The sequence below is a fragment of the Myxocyprinus asiaticus genome, chromosome 17 (assembly GCF_019703515.2).
Source record: "Myxocyprinus asiaticus isolate MX2 ecotype Aquarium Trade chromosome 17, UBuf_Myxa_2, whole genome shotgun sequence".
NCBI lineage: Eukaryota > Metazoa > Chordata > Actinopteri > Cypriniformes > Catostomidae > Myxocyprinus > Myxocyprinus asiaticus.
Window position 1 is genome coordinate 40,549,811 of NC_059360.1, and position 17,346 is coordinate 40,567,156.

Here is a 17,346-nt window from a genome sequence, read left to right on the forward strand (position 1 = left end):
ACCTGTAACATAACAAATTAAAATAGAAACTGTTTGAAATAAACAGATGCAATATCTTGAAACCTCTCTCAATGTCCCCTTCCCCTACAGGATGAGCTGGATCTCACAGAGAAACATAGAGAGGCCATGTTTGCCCTTCCTGCAGAGAAGAAATGGCAAATCTACTGTAGCAAGAAGAAGGTAAGGCCTTCCCAAAGCAATGAACTCTAATGTCAGATAATGATGGGATTTATGTCCCTGGTAACAAATATAATATAGATCAATACAATCAAATACCGGCATGTCAGGGTGTGTTCCCTAGGTTTGTGAAAATTTTTTGGAGTTTAACCTTGCATAGCTGTTTCCTTTTTTTTTTCTTTTTCTTTTTTTTTCTCCCCTTTTCTCCCCAATTTGGAATGACCAGTTCCCAATGCGCTCTAAGTCCTCGTGGTGGTGTAGTGACTCACTTCAATCTGGGTGGCAGAGGACGAATCTCAGTTGCCTCCACGTCTGAGACTGTCAATCCGCGCATCTTATCACATGGCTTGTTGAGCACGTTAACACGGAGACATAGCGCATGTGGAGGCTTCACGCTATTCTCTGCGGCATCCACGCACAACTCACCACGCGCCCCACTGAGAGCGAGAACCACATTATAGTGACCACGAGGAGGTTACCCCATGTGACTCTACCCTCCCTAGCAACCGGGCCAATTTGGTTGTTTAGGAGACCTGGCTGGAGTCACTCAGCATGCCCTGGATTCGAACTCGTGACTCCAGGGGTGGTAGTCAGCGTCTTTACTCGCTGAGCTACCTGGGCCCCGCATAGCTGTTTCATTAAACATCCCTGTTTCCTGCTCAAACGTTTAATCTGTTCTTACCAGAGAACTTGAAGCTAAACAGCTAAATGTATGAACGCACCTCAGTTTACTGTACATCTAGGCCATAATGTAAACAGCAAAATCTAACCAAGCCCGCTCTAGCACAGGCTTGCTGTTGAGTGCAAGAGTTTATTTTCACAGTACGTGTGATTTGGGTTAGAGGAGTGAGAGGTAACAGAACCCAGGCTGCCCTGTCACACTCTGTAAACCTTCATTTATAGGAGACATTTACGCCAGTGGAACTGAAGAGCAAAGTACACAGCAGTAGTCTGGGGTTTTTCTAAGGCTGCTGAAGTGCATGACAAGTTACCTGGTCATGACCCACCAGGGAACCCTCCCTCAGCTGCTGGCTTATTGACCTCCAAAACATTTCAAAAAGATTACTGTCAATCATTACGATGTCAGGGATTAAGTCCCTTCGCATCCATATATTAATACAAACATTTATATTGTGGTTTCTGCTTGGATCAAAGCATTTTTGAAACCTCTGAGAGGTTTTCTGCATTGGTAGAAAGTTGGAATTAAAAATGAAAGATGTTTTCAGTTAGAGGTTTTTATTGCTTATTTATAAATTCGGATTGGAAGCACTAACAATGGAAGTGAATGGGGCCAGTCCATAAACATTCAAATGCACCCTGTTGGAAAAGTATATCCACAAGACGTTAACATTATATGCGTTAACAGGATTTTAGTGTGATAAAATCACTTACCTTTTATATGTGTAAAGTTAGATCCAATATTATAATTCATTGTCATGACATCATAATGGCGGTAAACCCTGTAATCCTAGCAAGCGATTTTATCACTCAAAAATCATGTAGAATAGAGATATCACACTAAAGTCATGGTATACCTTGTGGCTATACTTTTGAAACAGTATGTTTTTTTTAACACTTATGGATTGCCCCATTCACTTCTATTGTAAGCGTCTTTCTGTCACTTTTTTTTTTGATAAACGAGGGATGAGTCGAAATAGGGTAAATTTTTATTTCATCTTGACTTATATTTCACCTACACCATCATAAAAGCACAGTAAAGACTATACTTTCTGTTTGAAGTTGGTTTAACCGCATACTCTGCTTCAGTTTTACACTACCATCATTTATATTGATAGCAATGTGACAAAATCCATAACTGTCTAGTACAGTAGCTCTGACACTACAGTCAAACGTTTCAGCTTTTAAACTGTGCAGAAATGCTTGAACCAAACCCGTCTAACTTTTACAAGTATGCACTGTTATCCAAGCTCAATAAAACACCACATGCGGTGTGTCGGCCAACTACACCTGCAAGGACTGAATCAAATCTCTCCTCGGTGGATTTTTGGGATTTCAGCAACATATGGAACCAACACCGTGCAATATAATGAGAGCTAAAACTGCTATCAAGACGTAAGGGGTCAAAATGTGTGTGAATGTCTGGTATTAAGCATTTGTGTTCATAATAACTCATAATGAGAACTTTCTCACACTTCTTTTTGGTTTCAAGCTACACTTTTTATAATCCCTAAGCCCCTCTGGTACAAAATAGTTTGTTTAATTGCATAATTGCAGAATATGGTTATAAAACAATGGGTGTACTTGTTAAAGAGATTCCTGGAAGCTTATCGTGAAAGTCGGCTCATGTGGTGTACGTACTGTAACCGTTACGCTGAAACCCCCAAAACAACCCCAATTCCCAGTTCCAAACTTACCCTGGCCAACACAAGTCAATCTTGGAATGAGGGAGCAGCTGTATATTATAGACACTTGAGTATAGCACTAAACACTGTGGTATTGTTTCCCAACCCCAGGCTTTTATTAAAAGGTTTAACGAATCAGTTACTCTGGGAAAAGGCATGTTTTGGAATGTCTTGTAGCCTTTAACCCTCTGCCAGAGCTTTTTAACTGAACTTTTGGACTGGAATAGTCCCAAAACTTAAGTCTTGAGATGCTTGTTACCTGAAAGTTGACTCAAACAAAATGTCAGGTGTAGACACACACAAATATATCATTTCACAGGCACTTTTGGGTTGCTGGAACTGATTTTTTGGATATCACAACACTCCGATCAGTTTTGTTCTAACACATTGGGACTGAGGAAGTACATGAGAATGTGAATTGGCAGTACAAGGAGATCTGTGTTGGTGTGAAGGACAGCACATTGACTTTGTGTCTTTGTGTGTCTGAAGATTGTAAAGTCAAAATGAAATAAAAATTAAACCCGTTGACTTTCTTAAAACATGTTTCTGGTCTGAAGAAAAAAAAATATTTGTCATTGTAATCTTTCGTCACAATGTATATAGAGAGAGACTGAAAATCGATTTGACAGAAATGTTTTAACTGATATTCACACTTTTCTGCTTAACTAGCTACCAGTTCCTTTAATATATATCAATCTAACAATAAATGGCCACTCATTTTGTGGGTCTCTAAAAATTGCACCTGCCGATCCAATTAATACTTGATGGATAAAATCTATTCCAGGCATTTTTTCCTCATTGAATATCTTGTTTAACTTGGAACTGTGTCACATTTGTGAAGTAAATGTGATGTGAACTGCATTTCATGTTGACTTTAAAGGGATAGTTCATCCAAAAATTAGAATCCTCTCATCATTTATCTGATCATCTTTTATGCCATCCCAGATGTGTGACTTTCTTTCTTCTGCTGAACACAAATGAAGATTTTTAGAAGAAAAATATCTCAGCTCCTTAGGCCCTTTTAATGCAAGTGAATGGTGACCAGACCTCTCAAGCTCCAAAAATCACATAAAGGCAGCATAAAAGTAATTCATACGACTCCAGTGGTTTAATATATGTCTTCTAAAGCAATGCAATCACTTTAGGTGAGAGACAGATCAATATTTCAATCCTTTTTTACTATAAATCTCCACTTTCAAGTGAAAAAAAAAAAGACTTAAATATTGATCTGTTTCACACCCACACCTATTATATTGCTTATGAAGTCATAGATTTAAATACTGGAGTAATATGGATTACTTTTATTATGTGTTTATGTGCTTTTTAGAGCTTGAAAGGTCTGGTCACCATTCACTTGCATTGTATGGACCTTCAGAGCTGAAATATTCTTCTAAAAATCTTTGTTTGTGTTCTGCAGAAGAAAGAAAGTCATACACATCTGGGATGGCATGAGGGGGAGTAAATGATGAGAGAGTTTTCATTTTTGGGTGAACTATCCCTTTAACATATTAAGGCCCTAATATACTTCGGTAGAAGTTCTCATTCATTCTTCTTTCTGGGGTAAAAAGAAGTTCTAAACAGCCGAGCAACAGTATACTGTTTCTGAACATTCAGACAGCTGCCATACCACTGTGGGAGGCGTTTAGAGGAGCATTTAAATATGAGGACACTCAGTAAAACCTTAACTAATGTGACTTTAAAATGTGTTATCAATACCTCATTCTATGAGAAGAATTCATATGAGATCAGTAAAAAAAAGTTGTTTTAACCACTCGATGATGATTTAAAGTAATATATATGCAGTAAAAAATGTTTAATTTGTCTTGTTTACATTATTAATTCATGACGCTAATGCGCTACGCAGTCATAATATGCACCGATTACACTCTGTTGTTGTAATTTATGATGACACTGATACTATTGCAAAGATGAGCGATGACTGATTTTGACTGACTGAAACAACATAAACAGAATAAGCTGGAGGCGTCAAGGTAGGTGGAGCTTCAGGTCACACCTACCGATGACGTGGACCAATGGCAGTAAGAAGGTGTTAAAAAGTCGGTTAGAAGTTTTTCTAAAAGCTCGCTCAGGCGAGCTGTTATTAACCACCGAAATGAACGCAAAAACACTGTCTTTTTGGCCAGCTTTTGTTCTAAATGACGTCACCTGTTCGTTCTTCGATTTCGTATGAAATATATTTGGGTTAGATTATTATTATTTTGGTGTTAATTTTCAAATAGGATTTCCTGTGTGTCTGCAAATGTATGCTTTTATGTAAATTTAAGTGTCTGTTTATATGGTTTTCTCTGCAAATATTTGTATCGTCATTATTGTTTTAGAAGAATCTTAGTGTTCAAGCTAATATTAAGTTTTTCCATAGGAGCAGGAAGAGAATAAGGGGGCGACCAGCTGGCCTGAATTCTACATTGATCAGATCAATTCAATGGCTGCTGTAAGTACAGTATTATACATGTAATGCCAAGCTAGCCAACAGGAAATACTGCACACTTCCCTGACCACACTAACTTCTGCATTTGGCCTGAAGCTATCCAAAGACTCTTAGTCAAAAGGGAGTCGTTAAAATTGCAGATGTTGCCCTTGGGGATGTTGTTTGGCAACTGGGTGTTTACTGAGAAGATTTAATGTTCGTAAACAACTACATTTTTCATAAGGGAAAGAGAACATACATTCATCAGAATGTAATTTGTGAAGCTATAAATTCCTTCACACATATTATAGCACTCTTTAAGTTTGTGCTTGTGTTTAAAACACTGGGATGGAGGATGAAGTCCGAGCAGTTAATTTATGTTTGCTTCTGGAGAAGTGTTTGAAGGTTTCTGTGACCATAAGTACAGTGTTCGGTTTTTCAGCCATAGTACTAAGATATGACATTAGACCAAGTCCCTCCAGTTTGATGACAGTCCCCTTTTTAATGCCTGTAATGTTAAATATCACCATCAGAGGAAGACCCTGCTGGCCCTGGAGAAGGAGGATGAGGAGGAGAGGAATAAGACCATAGAGAGCTTGAAAACTGCTCTCCGCACACAGCCAATGAGGTACTGAATAGAACACACTCACATGATCAAATGGGTCTTTTCGTGACAGTGTAATTCTCCTTAATTGCTCTCATTATAGAGTATCTCTCTCTCTCTCTCTCTCCTTCACTAAGTGCATCATTAATACGAAACGTGCCCTTCAAGGGTATTAGTTGTCAGAGTGATCTACTGCACAATTCATTGCCAGGAGAAGTGTTAATAGCTGTTGAGCAGTTTAACTTCCCTGAATGAGTCATAATAATGGGTGAATCTCCCGACGAAATGTCATATTACACACTGAACAAATAAGTAAAAAATAAGAAATTATATTTTTCATAAAGATAATGAAACCTATTTAGGACCATATAGATGTTTTTGCATTGTGACATTATTTTCATAACATTTAAGCACATTTCCTCCCACATTTCTGTTACTTTAATACAGTAATGAAAACATCCTGGATGCATTGATTTAAAAAAAAGAATAAAATCAGCATAAATTGATTCCAGAACAACAAATACTTCCAAGATGTTTACTTATAATTGTACTTTACAAATACACTGATAAGCCAAAACATTCCGACCACCTCCCTAATATGCTGGTGGTCCTCCATGTGCAATCAAAACAGCACCGACCCGCCGAGACAAGGACTCTACAAGACCCCTGAAGGTGTCCTGTGGTATCTGGCACCAAGACATTAGCAGCAGATCAAGTCCTGTAAGTTGCAAGGTGGAGCCGCCGTGGATCGTACTTGTTGGTCCAGCTTATCCCACAGATGCTCAATCGGATTGAGATCTGGGGAATTTGGAGGCCAGGGCAACACCTTGAACTCTTCATTATGTTCCTCAAACCATTCCCGAACGATGTGTGCAGTGTGGCAGGGCGCATTATCCTGCTGAAAGAGGCCACTGCCAACAGGGAATACCATTGCCATGAAGGGGTGTACCTGGTCGGCAACGATGTTTAGGTAGGTGGCATGTTTCAAATTGACGTCCACGTGAATGGCCTGACCCAGGGTTTCCCAGCAAAACATTGCCCAGAGCATCACACCCCCTTCCACGGGCTTGTTGTCTTCTTACAGTGCATCCTGGTGCCATCACTTCCCCAGGTAAATGGCGTACATGGCATTCCACATGATGTAAAAGAAAATGGGACTCATCGGACCAGGCAACTTTTTCCACTGCTCTAAGGTCCAGTTCCAACTATCGCATGCTCATTATAGGCACTTTCGACAGGGGTCATCATGGGCACACTGAGCGGTCTGTGGCTACGCAACCCCATATATGACAGGGTGCGATGCACTGTTTGATACATTCCTCCCGTAACCGTCATTAAAATGTCTTTCTTTTGTCGGTTCGGACCAGACGGGATAGCCTTCATTGCCCTCGCGCATTGATGAGCCTTGGGCGCCCAATGCCCTGTCGCAGGTTTGTGGTTTGTCCCTCCTCAGATCACTGTCGGTAGGTACTCACAACTACTGACAGGGAGCACCCCACAAACCTTGCCGTTTCAGAGATGCTCTGACCTAGTCACCTGGCCATAACAATTTGGTCCTTGTCAAAGTCACTCAGGTCTTTACTCTTGCCCATTTCTCCTGCATTCAACACGTTGACTATGAGAACTGATTATTCACTTACCATCTAATCTACCCAGACCATGACATGTTATTGAGCGTTATTCGTTTCACCTGTGAGTGGTCATAATGTTTTGGCTTATTGGTGTATAGTGTATCCAGGTTCAATGAAGAGTATTTGAAGCATAATGTTGAATACCATAGAAAATATATTTGATTCATCCCTCTTAAAAAAAAAAAAAAAAAAACATTTTCAAAGAATGTTTATGGACTGGCCCTATTCACTTCCATTGTAATAACCATTGTAATAACATTAACTTCCACTGTAATAAAATCAGCATAAATTGGTACTAGAACAACTAATACTACCATGATGTATACTTATAATTGTACTTTACAAATATACTTTATGATTTAAAGGAATGTTCCGGGTTCATTGCAAGTTAAGTTCAATCGCCAGCATTTGTAGCATAAATAATATTTGACTCGTCCCTCGTTTATTTAAAAAAAAAAAAAAGAAGCAAAAATCATGGGTACAATGTAAACATTATATGTATTAACAAGTTTTTAGTGTGAGTAAATCTCTGTTCTGCATGATTTTAGTATGATAAAATTGCTTGCAGTGTTTAGGGCGTTGTGTTGACATGACAATGAAGTTGTAATATTGGAATAACCGTACACAGATAAGTGATTTCATAGCACTAAAATCATGTTATCATCTATAATGTTGTGGCTATACTTTTGAAGTGGTTTGTATTTGAATGTCAATGGAAGGGCCACATTCACTTTCTTGTACAGTATATATAGCATTACAGTAAAAACAATGCAATTATGAATAAATAATAATGTAAAAAAAAAAAAAAAACACCTAATGAGCCTAAAATTGACTTTATTTTCTTTCTATAAAATATAAATTCTTATTTTTTTGTCCTTTGATTTTGGTGTAAGCTATGACGGGGACATCTCTGGTCCTGAGGTTCACCCTAATATACAGTCACTTATCATATACACCACTGCTGCAGCTTTGAATGGCCATGTGTGTCAGTGCCTAAAGCATTGCCTATTAAAGGAATGGTTCACCCAAAAATGAAAATTTGCTGATAATTTACTCACCCTCAGGCCATCCAAGATGTATCTGAGTTTCTTTCTTCATCAAAACAGAATTTAAGACTTTTAGGATTTCATTTCAGGCCTCTTCCTTTAAACAATGCAAGTGAATGTACTCCATTTTTTGATGGTCCAAAATGCATATTTAGGGTGTATCAGAATAATCCACACGACTCCAGTCGACAAATAAAGTTCTTCTGAATGCAAACGATTGATTTTCTTTTTAGAAACAAAACAATACTTATATACTTTTTAACTACGAATGTTCGCTTCTGTACATCTCTGTGACGTGCGCTCATGAGAGGGATGACGTAAGCTCGTTGGTAAGGTCACGCGTCATGTGGAGGAGGAGTCAGGAAGCGCGTCATTGTTTACAAGAGAAACTTGTGCCGTTCACAAACCAAAACAGTCCAAAACAATTCTGTTGATTCTTTTAAATGAAGCTTGATTCTGAACAAAAGATGTTTATATTTGGCTGCTTTTTTGCTCTTTGAATCGAATTGGTTTAGTTCATTCCAAGTTTCCTGAAATAACATGTATGCATATAAAAGCACACTGTGACTGCTGCATAAAAGATTAGGAATTTGTATTCACCATCCCATAGAAACTCTATGCAGTGCCAGCAAAATCATTTTGTTTGGCCCTCCATCATAGTGGTAAAGGCCGCAGTAATTTTTCATGCAAGCAGTCATCTCTGAATCTACAATAGATATTTTGCTTAAAAATTGGGAAATTTTAAGAGTAAATTGTCCTAGTGAGCTGCCTATGTACAGTAGGCAGTATTTCAAGGCATTATAAGTGCGTGCCTAACACAAAAGCTGTTCCAAAAGGTAGGAAGGATGATTATATACTGTAAAATTCTAGGGTAGCATTGCGTGTATTGTTAGTTGATAAGGTAACTCCAGAATGCATTGCAAAAATAAATCAAAAGTTGTGTACAAACTGAGAGAAATATTAATTATAATTATACTTATAAAGTCAATAGTTAGAAGTTGAAAAAAAATAAATCTTTATTGACTATTTTACACAGTATTTGTGTGTTTTGTATTTTTATGCTTATTAGAGGATCACATTGTTGTCTTAGCAACATGCTAACGGGAAACTCTATTTAAAACAATTTAAAGTCAAGTCGAAAATCGTCCGAAATCAGTCACCTATGAGGTTCCATTTCAGTTCAGATGCTACCTTTGAAGAAAAGAGTTGAAGATCTTCTGCTTATACTCTGGCCTCACCTCTGCTGTCCTCCTCAGGTTTGTCACACGCTTCATAGACCTCGATGGACTGACGTGCATCCTGAACTTCCTTAAAACGATGGACTATGAGACCACAGAGTCTCAGATCCACACCTCACTGATTGGCTGCATTAAAGCCCTGATGAACAACTCTCAGGGACGTGCCCATGTGCTCGCCCACACCGAAAGCATCAACATCATTGCCCAGAGTTTGGCCACCGAGAACATCAAGACCAAAGTGGCGGTTCTAGAGATCATGGGTGCCGTGTGCTTAGTTCCTGGAGGACACAAGAAGATCCTGGAAGCCATGTTGCACTATCAGAAGTTCGCTTGCGAGCGGACGCGATTTCAGGTGCGCAACAATAAATCATTTTGGTTCAATCACTTGATTAGGACATGGTGTTTGAACTAGAAATGGACAGCTGTTTGGTGTCAACATGGTCCTTACTCTTGGAACCACTTTTCCTTTGAAAACATTGAGTCATATAGGCTTAAGAATGAAACATTAAGATAACTTTCTCCTTTTTTCACTCTCATTCTTCATCTTTTGTCTCCCTGTCTTCTCGATTTTCACATAGACCCTTCTAAATGACTTGGACAGGAGTACGGGCCGCTACAGAGATGAGGTGAACCTCAAGACGGCAATCATGTCCTTCATCAATGCTGTCCTCAGTCAGGGAGCAGGGGAGGTAAGGGCCGCATTCTTCACATCTGCATTTCATTACATTCAAATCATCCCAAGCTTTTCTCTGTAACTTCCAGCATTTCATTTACAGACCAGTTTGGAGTTCCGAATTCATTTGCGGTATGAATTTCTGATGCTGGGCATCCAACCAGTGATTGATAAATTACGGTCCCATGAAAACTCCACTTTAGATCGGTAAGTACTGTCTTTTACTGTCTTTTAAGGGATAGTTCACCCAAAAATGGAAATTCTGTCATCATTCACTTACTCTTTTGTTGTTCCAAACCCATATGAACAAAAAGGAGATTGTTACCAAAATGCTGTCTTGGTGCAGATTGTTAGCCTCAGTCACCATTCACTTTCATTGCATCTTTTTTTTTTTTTTTTCGTACAATGAAAGTGGATGGTGATTGAGACTGTCATTTTGCCTAACATTTTTGGGGTTTGGAACAAAATGAGGTTGATTAATTTACATTTTTGGGTAAATTATCCCTTTAAGTACCTGGGGGAGTTCTGCAGAGCATTACATGCAATCGACTTTTGTTGCTTTCCAGGCATTTAGACTTCTTTGAGATGCTACGAAATGAAGATGAATTAGCTCTCGCAAAGCGATTTGAAAATGTAAGCTTGCTTTCTTAATTTACTGTTTTTGTTTGTAAATACGTGCTCTTTTTTTTTCCCCCAAAAGTAATTTCACATTGGCCATTCATTCTCCTCAGGTTCACATAGACACTAAAAGTGCGACTCAGGTGTTCGATCTCATCCGGAAGCAAATCATCCAAACGGACGCCTTCCCGCACTTTATGTCTATATTACAGCACTGTCTTCATATGCCTTGTGAGTGTTGCCACTGGTTGAGCACCATTATCTTGTGTAATCTCCATAAACGTGTGAATGAATGAACATCATAGTATTATTTATGGGTTTGTGAATCAAGTTTTCTAGAAAACCTATTGCTATGTGTTGTGTTTGGATTTGTTCACCATCATGTCTCCACTATGCCTCAGATAAAAGAAGTGGGAACACGATACATTACTGGCTCCTCCTTGACAGAATTGTCCAGCAGATTGTCCTGCAGAACGAAAAGGGTCATGACCCTGATGTGGCTCCCCTGGAGAATTTCAATGTGAAGAACGTTGTGCGAATGTGAGTAATGAATAGATGGGCCAGCAAATGTCATAAGATTTATACCATAGGCATTCAACAACAGTGATTTAACAATACTGTACCCAGTGCCCTCATTTCTTGTATTTGCCTGGAATTATTGATATCCTGAGCATTAATCTCCAAAACCGCTTGTCATTTGGCAAATTCTGTGATTTGACTCATTCTGTTCAGAAACATATAATCTCAAATCCATAATCCAGACTCAAAAGGTAATTTTGAAGCAAGTAACCCATCCGACTGTACCTAATCTCCTGCATTTTAGGAAAGCTTCAGACTGTACATAGATTTTGGTGTCTTATGGATATAAACTTAAATAGAGCTTTTCAGGCTGTTATTTTAACATGACAATCATATAGCTAGATGTACAGACTGGGACGTAGCTTCCTTTTGATGGTACAAGAGTTAAAATAAACATTTATTTTTTGTTATCATTCAGCATGGAATTAATTAAAACCGACACAGTTTCATTTTAGTTCAAACAAGTTAAAGCATTGAGGCTGAGAGACGATCTGGGACAATTTCAGTGAAATGAAAATAAATATGCAGAATGCATATGGAAAACATTTTGTGGTTTGATCAAATATTACAGAGACGTTACAAAGTTCTTGGGCTTTTTTTTGCTTCGAAGAGCTCACTAGTGAAGGGGACAGAGGCATGTCTGATCCCTTTACATTTAGCACCAAGATTCCCTGGTTTCCTCCTGGTCCTTACCAACTATTATAAATTTAGTCCATTTATGTTAGCTTTAAAGTCATCTTTATGCTTATATACTTAGAAAAATTGACAGTGTTAATAGCAGGTATACACATTTAAAAATTATCTTGCTGGTCAATGAAATAGATAGATATTTTGAAAAATTTGCAGTAAACACAATACACGCAACATATATACATATTATACTGTACTTTAGAGCTGTGTGGACGATATTGACTATATTTTTGTTTGATTTTACAGGTTGGTCAATGAGAATGAGGTGAAACAGTGGAAAGAACAAGCAGAAAAAATGAGAAAAGGTATACGACCTGTCTATGTGTCAAATATTGATCTAGGCCTTTTGAAGTGACTGTTTACCCATCAGGAGGCCTTGAATGTGTTTACATGTGCCTTCATCTGCATGGGAAAGAGTGATGACATTGCTGACATTGTTAAATGAAGCATTGTTTGTGCTGTGGTGCATTTTGATTGAAGTTGTTTTTGTTCTCTGGCTTGAATTGTAGAACATAATGAGCTTCAGCAGAAGCTGGAGAAGAAAGAGAGGGAGTGTGATGCAAAAACTCAAGAAAAGGAAGAAATGATGCAAACGCTCAATAAGATGAAAGAAAAGCTGGAGAAGGAGAGCAGCGAGCATAAGCTTGTGAAACAGCAAGTGGCTGATCTTTCTGCACGGCTCCATGAGATGAGCAATGTATGCACACACACACACACACACACACACACACATAGTGACTGTTCCAAAACCTAGTGAACTGTCTTGCTGTCTAGTTTAGCATCCAACTGAAATGTATCCTCATAAGTGATTGATTTGAAATGCTCTACACTCTGTTAGCACTTGCTTACTCTGTTGTTATCAACAGCTTAAACCAGTCTTAGCTGGTTAGGCTGGTCTGCTTAGAGGGAAATTAGGCATTGTCAGGGTGGGAGACCAGCTGGCCGATCAGCTAAACACCAGCTCTATTAAGCTAAAAAAAAAAAAAAAAAAAAGTAGTACATTGCACACAAAAATTGGGTGAAGTAGTTAATTTAGATGGAAATATTTTCGATCCATCCTTTTCCGTACTGAATAAATAAATAATGGTTAAGTTTGAAATGTATATTTCCATTTGTCATCTTGAAGAAAAAATACACTTATCACAAGGCATTCTAGAATTGCCTTATCCTCAAACTGATACATGAAGGGCTGCCTTAGACTTTGATCAAAAAAGGTCTCATATAAGGCAGCATAATTTTGCAGCTTTCTGTATGGTACATCCTTCAGGGTCATGAGTGTGTCTAACAGCTCGCTAGCGATTGTAACAGAGCCAAAGTGTGGTTTTCATTGTGTTGATTCCTATACAATTGATTGAAAGGCCTTACAACACTCTTGCTTCATATTTCTACCCTTTCTTGTCTTATTAGAGGACAAATATCCCAGGGGGCCCCCCTTTTGTCCCATTGGCCCCTGGTAGCGTCCCACCTCCTCCCCCAGGACCGGCTGGCCTGCCACCTCCTCCACCACCTCCAGGTGGAGCACCACCACCTCCTCCCCCTCTACCTGGGGGACCACCACCTCCACCAGGCCTGCCTTGCTTTGGTGCTCCTCCTCTACCTGGAGGTCTTCTGGGCTCCACACTGAAGAAGAGCATACCTCAGCCATCTAATCCACTCAAGTCCTTCAACTGGACCAAACTCAGTGAAGTGAGTTTATCATGTTTGTGGGTGGTTTAATGTTTATAGCCAAGCACCTTTTTACATTTAAATCATAGTCAAGGTGGGAACATACCTTTTTATATTTGCTCATAAAAAAAGAAACCCCAAAGTACAAGCTGTTTTGTTTTCTTTTCTTTTTGCATTTGTATTTTGTTTTGTGTTCTCAGCCATTCTCATTTTTTTAATTTTATTTAGTTTTCTGTTTAGTTTTGTTTTCTTCAGTTTTCTGTTTTGTGTTGGTTTTTCTGTAGGTTTTTTGTGTTTTTGTTTTTTGTTTTGTTCAATAATAAATACTGAACTGTAGCCAATTAAATCTATGTACCGCAGTGTATTCATTGCTCAACTCTGTCTTGCAGAATAAACTGGAAGGGACGGTATGGGTGGACCTGGACGACATCAATGTTTTCAAACTTTTAGACTTAGAGGACATTGAGAAAACGTTCTCAGCCTACCAGAGACAACAGGTATCAGTTTTTCTCCAGCAACACAAAAATGGAATGATTAAAATTCTTACACGTCTGGTCCTATATGTTTTGTAGCACATCTTTCACATTACTCCAGGTGCCTTTTGCATTCTCTAGGTATTTCTGTGATGTCAGACATATATGTTACTAAAACTCCTCTGCTTGAATCTCTGTCTTTCTGTCCCACCCCTGTAATCTGGTTCTCTTTGACATGCAAGGTTTTTTCTGCCTTGTGTTTACACCTGCCCTTTTGCATATTTCCTTTACTAACTAATACTTTCTGCTCTCTGCCTGCCATAAAAGGACTTTCTGTTAAATAACTTTAGACAGGTAAGTGCTCTATGAACCTGACACTTAAGTTTTGTCATATCTAGTTATATGATCTGTTCATTTTATTCAAATGGATTGACTAATACAAATTTTACACTCATAAGGTTTTTAGATGCTATGCCCCAAACCTAACAAAAACACCCAAAAGTATCGTGATACTACCATGTTTTTTGGACATAGTATTCATGGTATTGTTTTAAGTACATTGGATACCATGTAAATATTAATGGTAAATACCATGGTACATAAATATGGTAATCATTCAGTACCATGTTATATATCAAAGACTTTTGTAGGATAATTTAAAATACCATTGAACCAAATGACCTATTTCAGTTTATTAGCAGGCTTTTCAAGATTCTCTGTTCGTAATTAGCCAAGTTGGTTATGTGGCATGCAGTCAGTTTTGCATGCAGCTGGAGTTTATGCAACAGTAAAGTAGAAGCTAAAATGCAAATATCCCCCGTATTCTTGGATCAGAACCCCTCAACCCTTTTCCCCTCTTACACTTTCCAAATAAAACTTACTGTTCCATTGCCAAAACACACTATTTCTTGCTGTCTGCTCCACAGCTGGCTGTTCATTGCCAATTTGAAATACCACTATGTAAGGTGGAGGAGACTGTTTTATGCCTCTGTTGCTTTGAATGCCTTGCGTACTTGTAACTGGTTGTATCGCGCTTGGTCTGCTTTTGTGAAATTATGCTGTTCAGGTGTATTTTTGAGGCAGTTTAAGGCCACATGTGTCTTGTATGTTCTCACCCATGGTCAATGTGATATTGATGCTGATCTTCATGCCGTTTGTCTTTTTTACAGAAAGAGTCTGAGGATGACACGGTAACCTCTAAAAAAGTCAGAGAATTGTCTGTCATCGATGGCCGACGTGCACAAAACTGCAACATCCTTCTCTCAAAGTGAGTCCATGATGCCTTTGTCTTAAGTTTACTGGCCCTCATGCTTACCAATACCATCTCTCACCATTTAAGCTTTGTTCACAGTAATAAACCTCTGCATTACTTCACTATAGAACTATTCGTTGTTTACTTAGCTGTTTTCTTTTTTTTCTTTTAACCCTTTCAGGCACAGTGGTTACTGTGCAAAACCACCTCTTCTTTTTTCATTTATAGTTTTGCATTAGAGTTTAAAGTAGGAATCTTTCTATTTTGCTCAGTAACCACCATGCAAATACAGAAAACACAAAATCACATTGAAAAATGGTTCTGCTTTCTAGTTTTAGAGAGACTTACCATCAGGTTCTTCAAGTAGTGAGACAGAGAGTGCAGTGAGGAAGATGATGGGAAGAGCTAAATAGTGATGGTATGCAGGGAGATGGAGGCAGTGATACTACTTAGAGTAGTGATGGAGATCAGGGAAGTGATACTGTGAGTAGGGATGGAGACCAGAATACTGTTGATGATCAGGAAAGTGAACATAGAGCTGGATTTGAAGGGTTGAAGCAAAACATGGCAGTGAAATAAAGATGCAGTGACCATTCTTATCCCTGAGTGGCAATCAACATACTCATGGGTGGTAAAAAAATCACAGTTGTATCGAGACTACTGGTCCTCCCATGCAGAGATGCAAGACCCATACATATCTTCTCTAATGTCATCTCAAGCCCTTTAATGCATGGTGGTACTTGCTGAAACCACCTAAAAAAATTACCTTTGACCCAAACCATAGAAAAATCTGACCCCACATTGGTTTTGTTTTGATTGTTTGTAACCTGTTCATGACAAAAACATTTTGTTCAAAAGAATTTCTGTGTCTGAAAAAAAAAATATTTGTCATTACTGTAATGCAAAAAACGAATTCTCATTAATTCAATGCCAAAAAATCCAATTCGCATTGCTGTAATGCAAAAAACATCTCATTCTCATTGTTACGCAAAAAACTAATTTTCATTACTGTAATGCAAATAACTAATTTTCATTACTGTAATGCAAATAACTAATTTTCATTACTGTATTGCCATAAAATCTCATTCTGAACATTGTAATGCAAAAAAAAATCTCATTCTCATTATTGCATTGCAAAACAATTCTAATATTATTACTGAAATGCAAAAAAATCGAATTCTCATTATTGTTACACAAAAAAATATTTCTCATCACGGTAATGCAAAACAAATCTCATTCTCATTATTATAATGCAGAAAAACCAATTCTTATTACTGTAATAATAAAAAAATGCATTTTATTATTGTAATGCAAAAAATCTAATCTTCAAATTACTGTTATGCAAAAAATCTCATTTTCAATACTGTAATGCAAAAAAATCTCATTCTCATTATTGTAATGCAAAAAAATCCAATTTTCTCTTTACTGTAATGCAAACAATATATATTTTTAAAACAAATTTGTAATAAAAATAATTTAAGGTACAGTTGTAAGTATACAGTACTTTATACAAGTATTTGTTGAATAGTATATATCTGTTGTAATTTAATTTGTTGATTCGGGTGAAGAAAAAAAAACCTGCCTATGGACGGGATGATTTTTATTACTGTATTAAAATAATGAGAAAGAGATTTCACATTAGACTAATTTGGGAGGAAAATGTGCTTCATTTATTTGTGAGATTCACCTGAAAATAAGGAAGGCTACATGTTTTCACCAGAGTAACATTGGTATGCTCAAATCTTATTCTAGATTAAAACTCTCCAACGAGGAGATCAAGCGAGCCATATTGACAATGGATGAGCAGGAAGATCTGCCCAAGGATATGCTTGAGCAGGTGAGAAACATCACCACATACTCCATCACTTAGCTCACCCTCATACTCATAACTCAAGATGACATGTGTCCA

The 17,346-nt window shown here is 38.0% G+C and overlaps 1 protein-coding gene across 3 annotated transcripts in view; it reads left to right on the forward strand.

Moving 5' to 3' along the window:
* daam1a (dishevelled associated activator of morphogenesis 1a) overlaps positions 1-17,346 on the forward strand; it is an 82,227-nt gene that overhangs the window by 51,679 nt on the left and 13,202 nt on the right. For 2 of the 3 annotated variants that reach the window (XM_051723073.1, XM_051723072.1), the window contains exons 3-18: positions 91-180; positions 4,921-4,992; positions 5,502-5,596; positions 9,506-9,839; positions 10,066-10,176; positions 10,264-10,367; positions 10,727-10,793; positions 10,892-11,009; positions 11,180-11,318; positions 12,294-12,352; positions 12,557-12,744; positions 13,455-13,733; positions 14,102-14,209; positions 14,513-14,539; positions 15,355-15,452; positions 17,190-17,274. In XM_051723073.1, the coding sequence (XP_051579033.1) occupies positions 91-180; positions 4,921-4,992; positions 5,502-5,596; positions 9,506-9,839; positions 10,066-10,176; positions 10,264-10,367; positions 10,727-10,793; positions 10,892-11,009; positions 11,180-11,318; positions 12,294-12,352; positions 12,557-12,744; positions 13,455-13,733; positions 14,102-14,209; positions 14,513-14,539; positions 15,355-15,452; positions 17,190-17,274 (1,974 nt within the window). The remainder of the gene's footprint in view (positions 1-90; positions 181-4,920; positions 4,993-5,501; positions 5,597-9,505; positions 9,840-10,065; positions 10,177-10,263; positions 10,368-10,726; positions 10,794-10,891; positions 11,010-11,179; positions 11,319-12,293; positions 12,353-12,556; positions 12,745-13,454; positions 13,734-14,101; positions 14,210-14,512; positions 14,540-15,354; positions 15,453-17,189; positions 17,275-17,346) is intronic. The other variant, XM_051723074.1, reaches the window with a different exon arrangement.